Source organism: Neofelis nebulosa, chromosome 9 (assembly GCF_028018385.1).
Source record: "Neofelis nebulosa isolate mNeoNeb1 chromosome 9, mNeoNeb1.pri, whole genome shotgun sequence".
Classification (NCBI taxonomy): Eukaryota; Metazoa; Chordata; class Mammalia; order Carnivora; family Felidae; genus Neofelis; species Neofelis nebulosa.
Genome location: NC_080790.1, coordinates 93318695 through 93338339, shown reverse-complemented (window position 1 = coordinate 93338339; position 19645 = coordinate 93318695). Strand labels below are relative to the sequence as shown.

The window sequence follows — 19645 nt, the reverse complement described above, 5'->3', positions numbered from 1 at the left end:
AAAAGGGAGGCAGACAGAAGAGAAGGAGGTCATATGCCCACAGAAGTAGAGACTGGGGTGATGTGGCCATAAGCCAAGGAAGAGTAGCATCCAGTGGTTTTCCCCCAGAGCCTCTGGAGGGAGTTCAACCCAGTCAACACCTTGATTTTGGTCTAGTGAAAATGACTTCAGATTTCTGGCCTCCAGAATGGTAAGATAATACATTTCTGTGGTTTTAAACCACCAATATCGAGGTAATTTGTTACAAAACCATGGGAAACTAATACACATGGACACGTCCATACTCCCAAATTTCTCTTATTTGGTGGACATTTTAGTGGGGTGAACTGTGGTCCCCAAAAATATATGTGCAAATCCTAGCCCCTACTACTCATGAATGTGAACTTATTTGGATATAGAATCTTTGCAGGCCTAATTAAGGACCTTAAGATGAGATCATATTGGATTTAGGGTAGGTCCCAAATCCAATGACTGGTATTCTTAAGGGAAAGAAGGGAGAAATCTGAGACAAAGAGACAGAAAAGAAGGCCATGTGGAGACTGGTGGAGATTGGATTTATGCTGCTATAAGTCAAAGAACTCCAGAAATGACAGAAAAGATCCCTGTTTTCTGTTTTATTCTATGGATATCACCAGGGTCTATATATTTTTTTCTTATTCCATGGAAATTACTGGGGACTCATTTTTCTCTTACTTTATAGACGTGACCAAGGTGCATATTTCTATAAGTAGATCATTTTTTTAATGTATTTAGCCCCATCTTCTTATATTTTCTAATATAGCCCAATGAATGTTACTTTTCCTTCCTCAGGTCCATGGTCTGATGGGCATATCTCAGGTTTCCAGGACAGGCTGCCCTTGTCCAGGTCTGAATACTCACACATATTACTCAGAATCCTTATGTATCTATTTGACAGTGACACTCCTGCAGCTCTGGGTCAGAGTGTTCCAAAGCAGACACCTCCATCAGCTGGGCAAGTCCTACAAGGCAGCCTCTGAGGGTCAGGGGAGGATGTCATAACATGTCTAGTAGGATTTTCACTAGGTGGTCTGTGTTCCAGGGCAGTTGGCATGCGAATCACTATGGGCTTCAGCGTTTGGGTTCAGAGTCATGAAAGAATCACCCAGAGGATGTTTCTGAGCACTGACTGATGCTTGACCTGGGAACAGGTTGTTTGCTACATGGATTTAGTCTCCACCACAAACCAAGATTAGTAGTTTTCCCCATTCTCATATTATAGATGAAGAAACTGAGACTCAGAGATTAACTGCCTCTCCTAGAGTCACCTAGCAAGGGATCTGAACCCAGGAGAGTTGGACTGCTAGGTGGTGCTGCTTCTCAAAGACAGGTCCTATTTATTTTTGAACATTTTAACCTTTATTTGAAATAATTCCAGACTTAGAAAAAGGCAACAAAAGTTGTGTGAATTTTGTTATATACACTTCATCCCACTTTCCCAAATGTTAGCATCTTTTGTAACTACAGTGAAATGGTAAAAACTAGAAAGTTAACATTGGCGCAATGCTATGAACTGATCTACAGACTTTCTTCACATTTCATCAATTGTCCCACTATTTTTTTTTTCTTCAGGATCCCATTTAGGGTCCCACCTTAACAAAAGTTTTTAGAATAGGAAGCTATTACAGCCTTCTGAGTGCAGGTGATGGGGTTCAGGACATACTATGCCAAAATATGGCACCTTGGCGCATTGAAGATTTTAAGACAAAGGAGTTTTAGGAAACGGTGAAGCAAGAAGGATACTCTGACCCCCTCCATAGCCCTCCTTCCTTGAAAATAGGAGACAAACCTCTCATGTGAAAGACACCCTCCTGGTACATGGACATGGAGGACATCCTTATCTCTGGAGACACGGAATTCAGGGTCAAGAAGCCTATATAAACAAGCCTTACAACTTCTTCACCATTTATTACCCCTAGTCTCAACTTCATTGTCTTGTTAATTCTTCACACATTTATTATTTCCTTGTCTACAGGGTATGCAAGCTTCTTGTTCTGGCCACTTCACATCCTCATTCTCTTGTGAAGTTTCCCATGTATATATAAAAGGTCAATTAAGCCATGTTTTTCTCCTGCTAGTTAATTCTAAGGCCCAGCCAGAGACCCAAAGAGGGTAGAGGAGAATTTTTCTTGCCTGACATAAGTAGCACCTAACCTTCAGGGGGCCACATGATTAATCTGTGAATAAGGATCAGGGTTTATTCCTCCCTCACAGGGAGGCCAAGATTACCTCACAAAGCTCTGTTGGAGTCACACCAATATAGCAAGAGCTGGTGCCAGGGCCTGCAGGCACAGTGGGATCCAGCAGCCAGAAATCTGTGGTGAGAAAGGTGGCAGGTTAGTAAAGAGAACCTGTCCCTAAAGGAGGCACGGGGAATAGTTGATGGCCAGGTTAGACAGGTAGAGCCCACAGAATGTAAATAGAATGTATCATGCCCTGTCCCATGTCCCTGATTCCTCATATCCCAGTTCAAATACTACCTTCTCTATAAGCCTTCCCCAATTTCCACAACTGGAACTTCTCTGTCCAATATGCTTCTTACTGCATAGCACTGTAAGGCTCTGTTTTGGGGGCTTTATTCCTCAATAGATGTGAGGGTAGGGAGAGGGTCTTGCCCATTTTGGTAAGGTGTTTAGAAATTATGCTTGTCTGAATAACTAAGGGAACCAAGCTGGTGTCATAAATATGTGGAAAATGTATGGACCTGAGAGTGAATTGGGCAACCACCCAGGGAGATTTCATGGGTTGGTCCTTTTGTTTTTCCTTTAATGTTTGTTTATTGAGAGAGAGAGAGAGAGAGAGAGAGAGAGAGAGAGAGAGAGAGAACACATGCATGCATGCAAGCAGGGGAGGGGCAGAGAGAGGGGGAGAATCCCAAGCATGTTTCACACCGTCAGCACAGAGCCTGTCATGGGCTCGATCTCATGAATTGAGAGATTATGACCTGAGCCAAAATCAAGAGTCTAATGCTCAACCAACAGAGCCACCCAGCAGCACCACGGTTTGGTCCTTTGGTCAGATTATGGTAGAGCCTTGAAAGACGAGGTTGGGTTCTCAATCTCCATTTAACCTGGGAAAGCCCACTTGGCGAAGACTGCTGTAGGAGGGTGAGCGAGTTACAGCCTGGCCCCAGCCCGCCCTGGCAGGTGCAGCAGACAGGAGATTTCTGAGGCTGTGAGATGGGAGTTGGATGCTGGAGGAATCCTCTGTTGCTGTTGGCTGCTCTCGTCCTGGCAGCCAGGCTGGGTCACTTTCAAAGGTGGGAAGGCTTCCAGGAGAAGTCCACGAGCATGAAAAACATGAATTCAACCCTCAAGTTCTTCATTGAAACCTACAACAATGCTAGCAATGACACCTACTTATTTCAAGTTGACAAGCTACTTCGAAGTCAGATGCAGGTTTGTGCCTCGGTTTCTCTGGATATGGGCAGTGCCCATTTGGATATGCGGGGACATGGTATGGCTCCCAGAGAGAACCAAGTGATTGTTTCACCAAGGCAGGGGGAGGCTTCACTTAGGATGAGCATGCTTTGCAGTTGTTTGGACCCCAGAACTGCCTTAGCAATGCTTTTGAAATGCCAGCCTGAGGACTGGAATGAAACTCTGTCACTCTTGGTCTAAAGTAAAGATGGCCCCTGAGGTTCTCAACTATTCTTCCTTGGGAAGAGTTGCCTTTTTAATTCTGAAATTAGTCCTGCCAGAGTGACAGCAAATGAGGATGACTTTGTTTCTTTTAATGTTATGCTTTGTTAAAATATAAATATTCTCTATAGGTTCCCCCTCAACAATAGTTTTTCAATGTTCAGGGCTGTAGAGTTTGGACTTTCTAGCTGTATTCTACAGAAATCCGAAATTGTACAGAGGGTTTTTTTGGGTGGAGGCAAGAGGAGGAGTGAGAGATAGGCTTCAACCAGATCATTTCTCTTTTTATGTGTTTTGAATACAAAGCTTCTCTGAAATATATTAATTGGGAATAAGAGAGAAAAAAAGTTATTTGAAAACCACTTTTGTGGGTCCAACTGTCCCTCAAATTTACATGGTAAACTATATGTAAGTGAGGGCAGAGACAATAGCACATTTTAGTTCAAGTAATACAATTTGGAAAAAAAGATTGACAGGAGAAAAGGTCTCTGGCCAGAGAGAGGGGCAGTGGGAACAGGAGGAACCAGCAAGGGCGGGGAACAGAGAGGGTTGGGCAGTGTTAGTGTGACACAAAGCATGCCTGACATCATAGTGTGTGGACATCAGCCTGTCCCTGTTTCAGTCACATACTTTTGCCCCAAGGTGGTGCTTATCAGGACCAAGAACACTGAAGTGACTTGGCCACAAGGTGGTGGCTGTTGACCAAAGATCTTGCCAAATTGGGAATCCCAGAAGGCCTGTCTTGTGGAGTCAGCCCATTATTAACAGTTAACTCTAAAAGAATAGTTTATGAGCAAACTTTTGATGTCATTCAAATGGATGAAAGAACAGCATGTGTGTGCCCCTTGGTGGCAGTGACCTGGGTTAAGGGTCCTTTTACCACATGATTACCTCTGTCCTAATACCTCACAGAGGGGTATAGGAGGTGGGCCTGGTGGGCTGCCTGCACCCAGGCTCTAGGTCCTCCTAATTGTGGGATCTTGGTCAAATGCCACCCATACTCTCCAGGCCTCAGTTTCCTCACCTGCAAGTGGGAAGAATGAGTGAAGCAGCACTCATGAAAATAATTGTCTTACTTGATGATTCTTCTTATTATCTAGCAGTGCAGTCTAATAATAAATAAGAAAACATTTTGCACACTGAAATGTTAATTTTTTTAACATTTTTTTTTGAGAGACAGAGAGAGACTGAGCATGAGCAGGAGATGGGCAGAGAGAGAGGGAGATACAGAATCTGAAGCAGGCTCCAGGCTCTGAGCTGTCAGCACAGAGCCTGACTTGGGGATCAAACTCACAAACCATGAGATCATGACTTGAGCTGACACTTAACCGACTGAGCCACCCAGGCACCCTGCACACTGCAATGTTAGTAAAATTCATGGCCAGTGTTTTAGATTTTTCATACATACAGAACATGATGAAGGTCCATGTGAAAGCCCTGCAGGATGCCAATGCCTGGATGGAACTGTCCTTTGATGAAGAGCTTGGAGCCCTGCATCTGGAAGTTCTTCCAGTAGCAGATGTGGAACCAGGATGCCAACACTACCCTCGGGCCTCCTTCCCCTGCAACCACCCTGCGCTTTTCTGAGGACACTTTCCTCCAGGGGCAGTGTGGGCACACTCTCCTTCTACTTCCATCCACCTGGGAGAGTGCCAAGACTTCTCCTTTGGTTTGACACAACACTGGGACAAGGAAGCAGGGAACTTCCAGGAGTTTCTCCCCTCCCCCAGGCAGAGCTCTCTATCCTGTACATTGACTTGAGGGATCCAGCTATTTCCAACAGAGAACATGACTCACCAAAGCATTGATTAGAGTTTCATTTCAGGTTGTGGGTCCTCCCGGCCACAAAGGGCTTTCCCAGCCTCCCTGCCTGACACTTGACTCCACTTTTCCCAGACTACCTGTCTGTGTCCTCACAGCCTGACACTTGAACATGAGCACAAGAAGACAGATCCCAACAGCTGGGAATAGCCCTGGTGTGTGTTCTCCATGGTTTACACATTCACTCTTCTCCCCATTCTCTAGATGAGAAAACTGAGTCAGGGAGGTGGCAGGGGTTAAAGCCAGAACTGTAGCACAATTCTGCTGTGTTCTGTTGCTTTCTCCAACTCCATTGCTGCTTCAGAGTAATGTTCCCCACACTTTGCTAAAATATTTAATAATTCATAATAAGTTATTTTAAAATTTTCTTTGTGCTTTAAGCGAGAAGCATGCTTCTCTTTAGCCTAGGCAACAACTCCCTGAGCAGTCACAATTATCTGGACTCTGTAGTTGAAGAATTGGAGGCTGCTGGGCATTTGCTCAAAGGCAAAGTGTTAGTAGGTGGGGAATGAAGGCCCCAAATCAGTTCAGTTCCTAAGCCTGTGTTTTTCAGCTCTGTTGTTAAACTTCCATTCAGGTTGGTTGGGAAGGAGAGTAGGGAGGAAGAACATGGATGAAGCTGAGACAAGATGCACCCGTAGGTATTCTGAGGATCACGTGTACAGATGTGGCGGGTATTCTGGGACTGCTGGCAGCCAAGCTCCATGTCTTGCCTCCCTCATCCTGGGGATGCAAGGGAGAGAGGTGAGAAGCCATCTGTGGCTGTAACAGTGAAGCTGGTCCAGAGCAAGGGGCAGGGCTCTGCACATGCTGGGGATTGGCAGGGGCCATGCTTGACTTGAAGAGGGAGCCATGCTTTTGGTGGATAACCTCTGGGAAGAGGGGCTGTGGTTCCTGGGGCTTTATCTCATCCTAGCTTTACTTGGAGAGGTCCAGCAACTGGATGCTTGGAGTCAATACTAATAGTGGCACTATTTCTTGGTAGCTGACGACTGGAGTGGAGTATATGGTCACTGTGAAGATTAGCCGGACCAAATGTGAGAGGAATGGCACAAGGAACCATTCATGCCCCATTCAAAACAAAAAAAAGCTGAAAAAGGTGTGTGGTGGCAGGGCCTTCTGATCAAAGGGGGAAAAGTAAAAATCGTAAAAGTAGACCAGAATTGGACATGGACAGCTTTTCCAGCTATGTGGATATGGGCAGGGTGAGGGACAGCCTGAGGGTCTCCTGGTGCCACTGGAGATGCTCAGAGGTGGGAGGAAGAATGGACAGTCTTCCCACCTGCAGCTCGTACAGCTTTGGCCACAGGCCTTCTGTCTCCTCTCCTAGTCCCATCCTGGCCCTCAAGTGGAAGTGGTTTACTTTCCCTGGCGATTTACTCTGTCTTGGCTCACACTCCCCAGGTCCCTGAGGATTGACCCTGAGGTCTAGTTTCCGTCTCATTTTCCAACCTCTGCCCATCTTTTCCACCTTTTCCCAGTTCCTCCTGGTGATACCACCTGCATGCTGGCAGACATGAGGAACCCTCTGTGCCTGAATGCAGGTGCAGGAGGACTGATGTCCTGCACAGACCTCATCCCCATGTCCTGCTGGGCTGCAAGCACCAGGCACACCTGTTCCAGGTCCCAAGTAACTGGGCGAGGGACACCCATGGTGACATCCCTGTTCAGGCTGGCCCCACTCCGCCCCACAACATGACTGTGAGCAGATACCCCCACCCATGTGGCCAGTGTGCAGATAACAGTGACTGGTCCAGACTCCCCAGACAAGGGCTTGGGGCGAGGGCAAAAGTTTTTTGTTTACCTTAAAAAAGTGGTTTTCTTTCTCCTTCCGCAGAGTTTCATTTGTGATTTTTTGGTGTACACTGTGCCCTGGATGAACTACTACCAACTCTGGAACAACTCCTGTCTCGAGGCTTGAATGTATCGGTGCAAAGATCTTTGATGAAAACTTAGATGGCCACTCTGTGCACTTTCTATTAGACTTCTGAAAGGCCTCATTCCTTCTCAGCAGGGTCTCCACACACCCACTCACACTTGCACCACAGTCACATACATGCATGTGTACTCACAATGGATGCATACACAGGCACACTTACACATATGCAGTCTCACACACCCACACTCATGCACACACTCATATGCTTACACACTCACACTCACTCATACACATGTTCAGTGGCCTTTAGGGGGCTGATACAATTTGAACAGAAGGCTGTTAACTCTTTGGAAGAAACACATAGTTTTTCTACTTTGGCACATATCTCTGAGAGTTGTGATTCTGGCACATCCCGACCTCTGGTCTGAGCTTGCAGGATCTCTGTTTCTTCCCCACACTCTCTGTGACTTGCACATCTTTGTGAGTGTGGCTGAGGTCCCCAAGTTCACTAGTCCAGTAACTCAGTAGGAGGACCCCAAGGACACAGCATACAGTTGTACTCATAGCTATGGCTTATTACAGTGAAAGGATACAAGACAAAACCAGCAGAGAGAAAAGGCTGATGGGAAGAAATTTTGGGGAACTAGATGCAGGTTTCCAGAGTCCTCTCCTGATGAAATCACATGAATGCACTTAATTCTCCAGCAGTGAGTTGTGATAACATGTGTAAAAAGTGTTTCCCAGGGAAGCTCAGCAGAGACTGAGTGCCACAGATTTTCCCTGGAGTACACACATGGGGGGCCTCTGCTTAGCATGTGTCCAAACTTCAGGCTTCCAGAAGAAAAGCAGGTGTGTGGCATAAATCACATTGTACAAACAGTGTAGACACATGAGGTCCTCTCATTACTTGGGGAAAGTTTTGTATCAGTGTAGGGAACTGTTTACCATCCAGGTTCTGACACTCCAATCAAGGCCAACTTTACAAGTGGGCCTTTCCAAGGACAGCAGTCTTGACTGGCTGTGTGAACTCTTTCCTTCACAGAGAGTTCCTGAGCCTCCCATGTGCTCAATGCTGGTGGAATGAGACTTATGGGGTCTTCCCTCATGTGACTCAGTTGAGCAGAATAGCTGTACACTGGATCAGAAATGGGGAGCAGATGTGGGCTGAGAGCTTCCTCAGGGACCATGCCCATCAGCACACTCATAATAGCAACTTGAGAGAATATGTCCAAAGGGGAAGAGTGAACACACAAACTAGAACTTCAAATTCACCTGAGAGGCTTCAGGGAGAAGGGAGAGTAGAGTTGCAGTGTTAAAGGTGGGGAAATTCTCATGCAAGAGAGAATCCCAGAGCATCCAGCTCTGCAAATCTAATGTCATTAAGGGCTGAGTGAGTGCCTGGCATGGGCCTCCTCTCCTCACTTTCTCATTTGGTTATCACGACAATCCTATGAAATGGCAACTCTCACCTCCATCTTACAGGTGAGTAGCCTCTCTCCAGATCCTGCCATCCTAGCTGAATTTGGCCTGTTTGTAGAACTTTTACAAATGGAATCATACAGTATATATTCTTTTGTTTTGGATTTTTTTCACTCAACATATTTCTGAATTCATTCACATTGTGTGTAATTGTAGTTCACTTTAAAATTGGGTAGAATACTATTGTGTGAATATACCTAACTGTATTTATCAATTCTACTGATAATGAACTTTATGGTAGTTTCTAACTTCTAAGAATAATAGCTATTAAGAATGAACAAGCATGCTCCTGTCTAATGGTGGACATATGCATGTGTTTCTGTTGGGTACACACCTAAGGGTGGAATTGGTGGACAATAGCAGAAGTGTGCATCCAAACATTAGCTAATTTATTCAAGAGTTTTAAAAACATTTGTGATTTTTTTTTTACTTAATTTACCTCTCTAATGTTACTTAATTATTGATTTAAACCTTGTTCAAGTTCTAAGTTCTTACTTTTTAAAATACATTTTAGTTATATGGCTTTTTTAGTTAATTTGTATCTTTATTTTATGTAATTTCAAATGTCACTTTATTCTTTTGATAATATGCTACCAAGCTTTATGGCTAATTTTTAAAGTGAACTTTTTAAAGTGAACTCTCCCTGCTCCACCCATCTGCCTTGCTTTTTTATAAATGGCAGCTACGAAGGACAGGCACAAGTTATGCCTCTGTAATAGGAGTCGGAGTCTAAGTCCTGATGTCTAAGAGACCCAAGAGAGGTTTCCTTATAATAGAGAAGCAGAGAAAGATTTAGCAGAGACACATGGAGGAGAAAGTGTGTGAAGACAGAGGCAGAGGGTAGTGATGTGGGCGCAGCCCAGGAAAGCCAGCAGCCACCAGAGGCTGGAAGAAGCAAGGAACAGATTCTCTCCTACAGCCTCTGGAGGAAGCACAGTCCTGCCAACACCTTTGACTTCAGACTTTGTGGCTCCAGAACTATGTACGAAAAAGTTTCTACAGTTTGAAGTCACCAAGTTTGTGGAAATTTGTTACAGCAGCTAGAGGAGGATAATACACCGGGTTTCCTTTTTGCTTCATATCTCAGACTTAGAGATGAAGAAGCTGAAAACCTGGAAATGACAACATGTGAAGATAAAAATGCCTCAGCAAAAGCTTTCTCTCTCTAGCCAAAGGGCCAATGTGGGGCAGCCCATCAGGAAAGAGAGCATTTAGTCATAAATGCTTTACTCCAGACAAACACCACAGTAAAAAAATGAGGCTCCCCGAATCTTCTCATTCCCAGCAAAGGCTGAGTAGGGAACATAGGTTTTCACCCTCTTGAGACTTTAATGAGGATCCCAATACTCATGTTGAAATGGAGTCAGAGAAAGCCAAGTAAGGTGCCAGGAATTTCACCCCATTGAGTATCAACAAGCCCCACACATCCTGTGGTGATACTGGAGGCCACGTGGAGAGCCTAGACTTCTGTTTCTCCCCACTGAGCTAGTGTGAGAAGAGACGTGGGGAGTAGTGATGAGACACCCTTGCCCTTTCCAGTGAGAGTCAGAATCACCCCAACAGAGGTCAGGGTGCATGGAGGCTGAACTCCTACACATCCAGCTGTGATGAGGGTTCCCCACACCTGTTTCAACCTGACCTTCAGTCCCCACCTAGCAGTGGTGAGGTGTTGTCTCTTTTTCCTTCAGAGCACTGTCAAGGTTTGCTAAGAGAGATATAAGTGAGATCCAGAGGTACAGTATGAAAACACCCAGGTTTTAATAGAAAATCACTTGTCCTACTAAGAATGAGGGAAATGTCAACTTAAATGAGAAAAGGCAATGAACGATGGCAACATAGAGATGACACAGATCTTAAAATCATCTGATAAGGATTTTAAAGCAGTCATCATCAAAGTGCTTCAATAACCAATTATCAATATGCTTCAAATAAATGAACAAATGGGAAGTCCCAGCAAAGATATAGACAATCTCTTCACAGAGACAGAAGATGTAAAGAAAAAAAACAATTGGAAACATTAGAATTGAAAACTAAAATAACTGAAATACAAAATTAAATGGGTGGGCTCACCAGTGGAATGGAAGGAATAGAGGAAAAATAAGTGAACTGGAAGCGAGAATAGTGGAAACGACCCAATCTGAACAGTGAGAAAGTTGACCAAATAGAAGTGAACAAAGCCTCAGAAATTGGTATGAATATTACAAAATATCTAACACATTGGAATCCCAGAAAAAGAAGAGAGGTGGGGATAAAAAATGATTTGAGGAAATCATGATTAGGAACTTCCTAAATTTGGCAAAACATCTAAACCTGTAGATTTAAGAAAGTGAGTGAATCCTAAATAGGATAATCCCCCCAAAATCCACACTAAAACATGGCAGAGTTAAGCTTCTGACATTTAAAGACTGAGAAAAAAAAATCTTGAAAACAGGAGAGAAAAGCCACCTTCTCCTTAGGGAAAAACCCAATTTGAATGACAACAGATTTCTCATAATAAACCGTGGACACCAGATGTGCTGCAATGTTTTTCAGGGGCTAAAAGGGAAAACTGTCAATCTAGAATCCTATATCCATCAGAAATATCCCTCAAGAATAAAAGGGGAAATCAAGCCATTCCCACATGGAGGGAAACTCAAGAATGTGCACCAGAAGACCTACATTAAAATAATAGCTAAAATAAGTTATCTAAATAGAAAGGAAATGCAGTATAAGAGAAAGACTCTTGGAGCATCAGAAAAGAACATAAAAAGTAAAACTATGGGTAAATACAATAAGTTTTCTTTCTCTTGAGTTTTCTAAAATATGTTTGATGGTTAAAACAAAAATTATGTCATTGTCTGATGTGGTTCCCAATGTATGTAGAAGAAATATTTAGGACATTTGTAAATGAGGAATGATAAAGATATAAAAGGGAGGTAAACTTTCTATACTTCATTTAAAGCGGTAAAACATCAACACCAGTAGACTGACAAGTTATGTATACATAATATCATATCTAGATCAACCACTAAGAAAGCTATGCAGAGAGATATACTGAAAAATAGTATAGATACATAAAAATGGAATTCCTTTAAAAAATGTTCATGTAACTCACAGGAGGGAAGAATAAAGAAAATAGAGACAAAACAGAGAAGAAAAAACAAAAGTAAATACTTAAGCCCTAAGTATCAGTAATTATACTAAATAGTATATGCAAACTACATGTAAATGGTCTAAATAAGCCTATTAAAAGACAGATAATGGTAGAGTGGGTTAAATAAAACATGACCCAACCTATACACTGTCTACAAGAAACTAAATTCAAAAAAAATGATATGAGAAGGTTGAAAGTGAAAGGATGAACAAGTTATATTATGTAAACATAATAAGAGAAGTTATATTAATATCAGATAAAGTAGACTTCAAAGTAAAGAAAATTACCAGTGATATAGAGGGACAGTGTATAGTACTACATCTTTTGGAAAATAGTTTGGCAGTTTATTTTTTCACAAAAAAGAATACCCTAAAATATACTTTACCACATGATGCACCAATTGCACTCCTCAGCATTTAACCTGGAGAAATGAAAACTTATGTCCACACAAAAACCTGTAAATGATTGTTCACAGAAGCTCTACTTGTGATAGCTCCAAACTTGAAAACAACAAACACATCCTAAAATAGTTAAACTGTGGCTTTGGAGTATACCATTAGTATACTAGTATTTCATGATAACATAGAACACATTGGATGGATCCCAAGGGCATTGTCACCAATCTCAAAAGTTCACATACTGTATTGATTCCATTTATATAACATTCTAAAACTGGCACAACCAAGGAGATGGAGAATAAGCTAGTGGTTGCCAGGAGTTTCAGATGGTGGGGAAAGGGAGATGTGACCCTAAAGGGTTAGTAAGAGTATCTTTGTGGTGATGAAATAGTTCTATATTTTGATTATGGTGATAGTCACACAAATGTACACATATGACAAAATAACACACATGCAAACTATATCAGTGTCAATCTCCTGCTTGTTATATTTTTTATTTTTTTATATTTATTTATTTTGAGAGAGAGAGAGAGAGAGAGAGAGAGAGAGAGAGAGAGAGAATGAGGGAAAGAATATTAAGCAGACCCCATGCTCAGTGTGGAGCCTGATGCAGGCTCAATCTCATGAGTGTGAGATCACAACCTGAGCTGGTATCAAGAGTCAGATGCTTAACCAACTGAGCCACCCAGGAACCCTGCTTATGGTATTTTTCTATAAGTACAAAAGATATGCAAGGAAAACCATGCAAGGAAACTAGATTAAGGGTACAAGAGACCTCTCTGTGCTATCCTGTAACTTTCTTCTTTTTATTGTTTCAAAAATAAAAAAAAAACAACAACAACACTGTGTGCTGAGAAATCTGAGAAATCCAAAAGATCAATGGGCACAAATGTTCTACCTTTCCTTCATTATACCCCAGGTTAATAACCACTGCCTTCAGACAAAGTAGTTAAAATGCCAGAAGACAGTTGAATGACTGATTAATATTAAATTACTATGCCAATATTCTTACTAATCATTAACATTTGTTTAAATATTTGCTTTGTGTTAGGCACTGTGTTAAGCAATTACATGCACTATCACCATTAATATTTATAACTATACCCCAAAATAGGTACTGTTATTCTCAGTTAAAGATGAGTAAATTGTAGGTTAGCATTTTTCTGGATAGTTGGTGGAGGGCAATCTTACCTGGGCCTCACCTGAAACAAGGTCCTCAGCACTCCAGAACTTTGGTAGGGAGCATAAAAGGCAAACATATTATTCTTTCAAAACTCCCAGCTATCTCCAACTGGTAGAGAATTGGTGTGTCTACTTTGCATCCCAGTGCACAATCCACATGTGGAAAGAGTATCCTGTTGGCACCCTACTTTTATCCTCTCACATCTTGTCTGTCTATGCACACCAGCTCCAAAGCTCCAATTGCCCCATCTATGCCCCTTTATCTCTGGCTGCCTGCTTTGCCCTCAAGTCACCCCACGCCCAGGGTTCCAGGGAATTAATGCCTCCTAGGAGATTTTCTGCACCCAATAATTGACTGGGGCTGTTCAATAAATACCCTAACTCTCACTCCCTTCAGGTAGACACATGCTGTGATGCTCTGTGTGTGTGTGTGCGCGTGCACGTGCATGTGCACATGTGTGTGAAAAAGAGAGGTGTGAGTGTGAGTGTGTGTGTTTATGTATCCTATAATGTCCCTAGAGTTCCCCAGTGGTATTAAACCACATAGCTTTTGTCTCAGCTCTTCGGGATGAGATCTTTTTCTCCCCTACAGGATGAGGACAGATGTGACCCAGTGAGCTGCTGGCAGCGCCCTTGAGACTACATGAAGGAAGTGGAGTGAAGAGATGAAATTGGTGATATTGTTCAAAATCCTGAATCAAACTGTTGGCTGGGTGGAGGGGAGAGTTGCTTATTCCCCACTGCTGATATGGCACCCATGAAAAAGGATCCCCTTTAACATGGTATTCCTGGTTTCTCTCTATCCTTAGTCATATGTCTCCTGGAGGAATTATTCTGATTGTTCTATCTGGGAAGAATAATGTAGGCATGGTAGTCTCCTTCCTCCTCCTTCCCACACAGGCAGTTTCCTTGGTAACTCTAGAAGAGGAAGTTTTCTCTGAAGAAACCTGCTCTGGTCCAATTTTGCTGATGCTGGGGGTGTCAGTCTAACGTTAGAATTTCGTATTAGAAAGTGCACTTTCTTGCAAAAATAATGCATATCTCCCGACTTAATCCTTGTCAGTGACAAAGACGCTCATCTTAAAAAAAATACGTGTATTATTTCTCCTTATTCAACACATTATGCAAGAAAAGAGGTAGTCCTCATTGGGCCCCTAAGAGATGGCATTGTAGGCCATACTTACAAACATGTCTTGTTTGATCAGGTAAATAACTTAGAACTTCTTCCCTCCTCCTCCTCCTCCTCCTCCTCTCCTCATTTTTTACTTACTGTAAAGTCTGAAGACTCCTACTTGATATGAGGATGGGGTTGAAGTTCTCCTATCATGCAGGTATAGGCTATAAGGACAGGAATTATCTATGTCACTTCATTAGAATCCTAAAACTATCCTAGCTCAGAATACCTTCAGATTACATTATTATGAGCTGAAGAGTTTAGGGGAAAAGTGGACTAATAAACATTAAGAGTGTTGAGATAATAGTTTGACAAACATTTATTTTCTATATTGAGAATTACTGCTTATTGCATGATATTTTAATGTATGACTGCTGATATGTGCTTCAGAACACCTAGCCATTGGTGCAGTTTTTGTTCAGAATTTTGTACTTTTCAAACCAGGGAACAACAAACACTGAGTAGAAGCACTCAATTTGCTAAAAAACAAAAACAATATTTAAAAAAGGTCAATATGCAAAGTGAAAATTTTAAAAGAGACATTTTAAAAGTCTAAAATTGGAGACTAGAAAAGGGTCCCTCCTGCCATAGTCACAATAACTAATGATTATTTTTTCCTCTTTATCTTTAGTTATTGTGTTATTTACTTCACACTTTCCCTTTTTTGGCCTCTTCTGGCTCCATCCATCCATCCATCCATCCATCCATCCATCCACTTACCCACCCATTGCCATCCATATTTCCTTCCTTGTACCTTTCTTCATTTGTCTGTCCAGCCATTCACCCATCATACCCTCTCTCTCCTTACCGTGTCCCTATTCTCTCCCAAGATTTTTCTTTTTCACTTCCTTTTTGTCCCATAATGAAAAATCAATAAACATAACTTCTTAGTACAATTTTGTTTTCTTGTTCTTCATTTGAAAGCCAAGGGGATGGGAGGCTTAAACACTTATATTTCTCCTAAAATGGAAATCAGAATACCAACTCCACCAGTTCAATCACTCACATAAAGGAGATCCTCTAACTCTACTGTTCTATCCAGTTATTCTTTTCATAGGTTTCATGATCTTCTCCAGGGAAGAACCAAGAAAGTCTGCTTTGCTAGATTTTGAAAAATTTCTATGTGGAAGGTGATAAAGGGATGGACATATTTCTGTGTTGATAACATCCAGATCACTATAACCAGGGTGACCACAGAATTTACGAACCAGATCAGGACACATTGTAAGCCTTCAGAGCTCCTATAAATGATTACAAGAAGCTAGGCATAAATCAGAACTATTTCAGGCAAGGTGGGACATATGATCATCCTCATAGTGATTTTCAGGGCTTATAGGACTTGAGACTTTTAAGGTCCTTGTGCAAGTGGGCCCATCCCAACTGTGCACATTGCAGTGGTGATGGTCAGGTCAGTATCCCTCATATGTGACCACACTTGGTGGGAATGAAATGCTTAAGGAAGTAAGCCATTGTTGGGGGAGGTGGCTTCTCAGTAGATAACACACATGCAGGTTTGTAACCACCTCTGTCTTCCTCACCACCTACCCCCTGTTGAAATATTTCTGAACCCATTTTCTTGTCTCCTCCTATTTGCCCAAACACTGCTTGATGAAAGGAAGAGGCTTGTAGCCCAGTAACTGTGTGCTCCCATCAGGCTATTGTTCAGGTATTTAGCTGGGTGCAACAATAAGGTCCCACTGGCTGCTAAAATATTACTTTTCTCAGCCGCCAATTGCCCCCCTCAGCTCAGCCACCCGCATCTGTCTTTCCCCATCTGGACCCCTTCCACCTCCCATAATTCTTCCAACAAAGGAGCAGTGCCTGCCAGGCAGGATCTTGATCACTCTTACCTTCACTTTTCCTCTTTGAGCAAGCCTATGTTTTCTTCTCAAGTAAGCTTCAATATATCCCCAATAATTCTACCCCACCTCATCCTAAAAGCACAGAAAATCCCAGTGACTTCTTTCTGAGTTAATGTGCATTCACCCAGTACCTTATAAAGTTCCCCTTCTTGAAACATGCAGTTAGTAGTCTCCAGCTTTTGACAGGTGGTCCGCTGCATCTCCATGTTCACATGATACTCCATGTGGTCAGTAACCTGTGGGGAGCAAGTGGAAAGAAGATAAAAGGACTTCTTGTCCTTTATTTTTAGATTCTGGTGGCAAGAACTCCTTTGCAAGGTGCCTAAGGTTAAGGATCTCATCCTGGACAAGTTGGTGGGCTTCTCTCTCCCCTTCCTATCTGACACCAATGCCTCCACTTGCCATGCAAGGAGATTCTCCAGAAACCAATCTCTGAGCAAAGACATGCTTTAGACCACTAAAATGATGCTGTTTGAGTAAGAGTCTGTAAACTTTGTCTGGAAGAGGCTAGATAGTTAAGATTTTAAGCTTCGCAGGCCATGGGGTCTCAGTTGCAAGTATTCCACTCTGCTGCAGCAGCTCGAAAGCAGTCCTGGATGATATGTGCATGCATGGTGTGGCTGGGAACCAATAAAACTGCTTACAAAAATGGGCAGCAAGCTTACTTGGCTATTGGGGTATAATCTGTCAATCCCTAGTCTTAGGTATCATTTAAGTGACTTCATCCATTCCAGTGAATTTATGTTTTTCTTAAAATGCCCACGTGAAACTAACTAACCAAGGCTGAATTTTACTTGTGTGGGTGTCCCCTTTGGAGAGTCCCCTTGGAGGAGCATGACTAGGAGAGGGGGGCTGTGCTGACCTGCTTCCGGACCTTCAGGACCCGCACAATCCGGAAATTGTACTTGTCATCACTCTTCTTGTTGAAGTCGTTGATCACAAACTGCAAGGTGGCTATCACATGGGGCTCTGACACAGGCACTTCTTCGACACTCATAAAGGTTTTCCTTCTTTCTTGGTGGGTGAGGGCCACCAGGGCCACCAGGATGGCCAGCAGGAGTTGTGGGGTCTGCCAGGGTCTGGCCATTATCCCTCAGCTGGGGAAGAACAGGAAGAGCCCCTCTTCACCCTCCAGGGCCCGGCAGGATCCCACCGATCCTCTGTGGCTGGCTGGATTTAAATGGTCAGGGGACACCCACAGCCCTCCTCCTCCATCTCCATCTGCAGCTGGACCTGGCAGAGGAGCAAGAACACCCTGCCATGGTTGGCAAGCTTGCTCCCACTTCTTCTCCTTCTTTTTGCATATGTTTTTGTCACACACACACACACATACACACACACACTCATGCAAACACTCATCTCTTCTTTTTGGGGAGCTTCTGTCTTAGCAACACATACTCCCCTGATGCCCCAGCAGGTGGAAGTCAGGCCAGGGGCTTCTGTCTATTGAACCCATCTCAGCAGAGCTGTGGGCAGTATGGAGTGACAGGAAGCAATGGAGACACGGGGGCTGCTGGATCACAGGGCACTGGAGCAAGAGCAGCCAGCCAAGTGAACACCACATCCTCCCTGTCCTTTGACTTTCCCTTGTATTCTTGTCACCCTCTCCCCCTTCTCTGGCTGACCAGGATACCAGCTCTCCCTCAGACCCAAACCTTGGTCTCTTTCTCTGTGTTAATAATTCTTTTTTTAAAGAATTTTTTTGTGGTTTTATTGTACCATCAGGCATTGAAACATCTGAACAAATCAATATCTGGATGGTGAGACAGCTGCTTTCTCCTTCACTTCTTTGAGTTACTAGGGCAATTTGTCAGGAGATTAACAATAAATAAATAAATAAATAAATAAATAACAACCCTTTGAATTACTTAAGTATTTCTGATGAAATTTTGGGGGTGATGGTAGGGTGGTCTGGAGCTGACAGCCAAGAAAGAATTCTTGAAGATGTCTTTGGTGCAAAAAGGTGATTTTATTAAAGCACGGGGACAGGACCCATGGGCAGAAAGAACTGCACTGGGGTCTCAATGGGTAACTCAGTAACTTTCTCAGGTTGAGAAGGGGTCAGGGATAGAGTAAGTTTCTAAGGTATTTTGGAAGCAAGGTTTCCAGGACCTTGAGGCGCTAGCTGTTGTTAGGGAAATGCTATTTATTACTATTTAGTAAAACCGCAGTCATGAGACCCTTCAGATGTAAATCAGGGGGCCATAAACTTGGAGTATGATTGCCGGCATATATCTTGGGGGGTTGAGATAAAGGAAGTAGACTTACAGGATCCTCGAGGTTGGGATAATGTTAAGGTAAGGTTCTCTTTTGCCCCTACCAAAGTGTCATCATCGAGGCAGCTGAGCTCCTAGAGGGAGGTCACTCTGCCAATTTCAAGGACATGTCAATAGGAATTTAATTTTTAATTTATCTTAGTTTTCCCCATTGGCAAGCACTTAAACCCCTTTCCGGGGACATGACAAGTAAAAAGTTGATGTGGCCAGTGTCAAAGAGTTGCTGCCTGTTTTCTCCTCTGGATTTTGATGGCTTCCTGTCTTACATTTAGGTCTTTCATCCATTTTGAGTTTACTTTTGTGTATGGTATAAGAAAGTGGTCCAGGTTCATTCTTCTGCATGTTGCTGTCCAGTTTTCCCCCCAATACCATTTGCTGAAGAGACTGTCTTTTTTTCCACTGGATATTCTTTCCTGATTTGTGAGAGAGTAGTTGGTTATATGTTTGTTGGTCCATTGCTGGGTTCTCTATTCTAGTCCATTGATCTATGTGTCTGTTTTTGTGCCAATGCCATGCTGTCTTGATAATTATAGCATTGTAATAAAGCTTAAAGTTCAGAATTGTGATACCTTTAGCTTTGTTTTTCTTTTTCATGATTGCTTTGGGTATTTGGGATCTTTTCTGGTTCCATACAAATTGTAGGATTGTTTGTTTTATCTCTGTGATGAATTCTGATGTTATTTTGATAGGGATCACATTGAAAATATTGCTTTCAGTAGTAGAGACATTTTAACAATATTTGTTCTTCCAATCCATAAGCATGGAATGCTTTTCCATTTTTT

General features: G+C 42.8%; 2 protein-coding genes across 5 annotated transcripts; one reads left to right on the top strand and one right to left on the bottom strand.

Annotated features, from left to right (window-relative positions):
* Positions 1-2256: 2256 nt before the first annotated feature.
* CSTL1 (cystatin like 1) lies at positions 2257-15621 on the top strand. Of its 4 annotated transcripts, XR_009248781.1 has the most exons (6): positions 2257-2354; positions 3000-3416; positions 6466-6579; positions 7318-7403; positions 8104-8208; positions 14144-15621. XR_009248781.1 is itself a non-coding variant. In XM_058684716.1 (5 exons), the coding sequence occupies exons 2-4, from the start codon at positions 3198-3200 to the stop codon at positions 7399-7401; spliced, it is 417 nt and encodes a 138-aa protein (XP_058540699.1). In that variant the 5' UTR covers positions 2257-2354; positions 3000-3197; the 3' UTR covers positions 7402-7403; positions 8104-8925. The 4 variants fall into 4 exon arrangements, 3 of the variants coding, with proteins under 3 accessions (XP_058540699.1, XP_058540697.1, XP_058540698.1); XM_058684716.1 differs by lacking the exon at positions 14144-15621 and having other exon boundaries at positions 8104-8925; XM_058684714.1 differs by lacking the exons at positions 8104-8208; positions 14144-15621 and having other exon boundaries at positions 2258-2354; positions 7318-7435.
* CST11 (cystatin 11) lies at positions 15121-17683 on the bottom strand. Its single transcript, XM_058686397.1, has 3 exons — positions 17450-17683; positions 16719-16823; positions 15121-15204 (listed from the first exon to the last, which is right to left on the bottom strand). Exons 1-3 carry the CDS (start codon positions 17672-17674, stop codon positions 15121-15123), a joined length of 414 nt encoding a protein of 137 aa, XP_058542380.1. The 5' UTR covers positions 17675-17683.
* Positions 17684-19645: the final 1962 nt, after the last annotated feature.

What these genes read in the sequence shown, in the direction of transcription:
- CSTL1 (XM_058684716.1), top strand. Translation starts at nt 3,198, where the DNA reads ATGGGAGTTGGATGCTGGAGGAATCCTCTGTTGCTGTTGGCTGCTCTC. An exon ending in TACTTCGAAGTCAGATGCAG is followed by an intron (nt 3,417 to 6,465) that starts GTTTGTGCCTCG and finishes ATTTCTTGGTAG; the next exon opens with CTGACGACTGGAGTGGAGTA. An exon ending in ACAAAAAAAAGCTGAAAAAG is followed by an intron (nt 6,580 to 7,317) that starts GTGTGTGGTGGC and finishes CTCCTTCCGCAG; the next exon opens with AGTTTCATTTGTGATTTTTT.
- CST11 (XM_058686397.1), bottom strand. Translation starts at nt 17,674, where the DNA reads ATGGCCAGACCCTGGCAGACCCCACAACTCCTGCTGGCCATCCTGGTG. An exon ending in TCCTGAAGGTCCGGAAGCAG is followed by an intron (nt 16,824 to 17,449) that starts GTCAGCACAGCC and finishes TGCTCCCCACAG; the next exon opens with GTTACTGACCACATGGAGTA. An exon ending in AAGAAGGGGAACTTTATAAG is followed by an intron (nt 15,205 to 16,718) that starts GTACTGGGTGAA and finishes TTTGTTTTTTAG; the next exon opens with CAAATTGAGTGCTTCTACTC.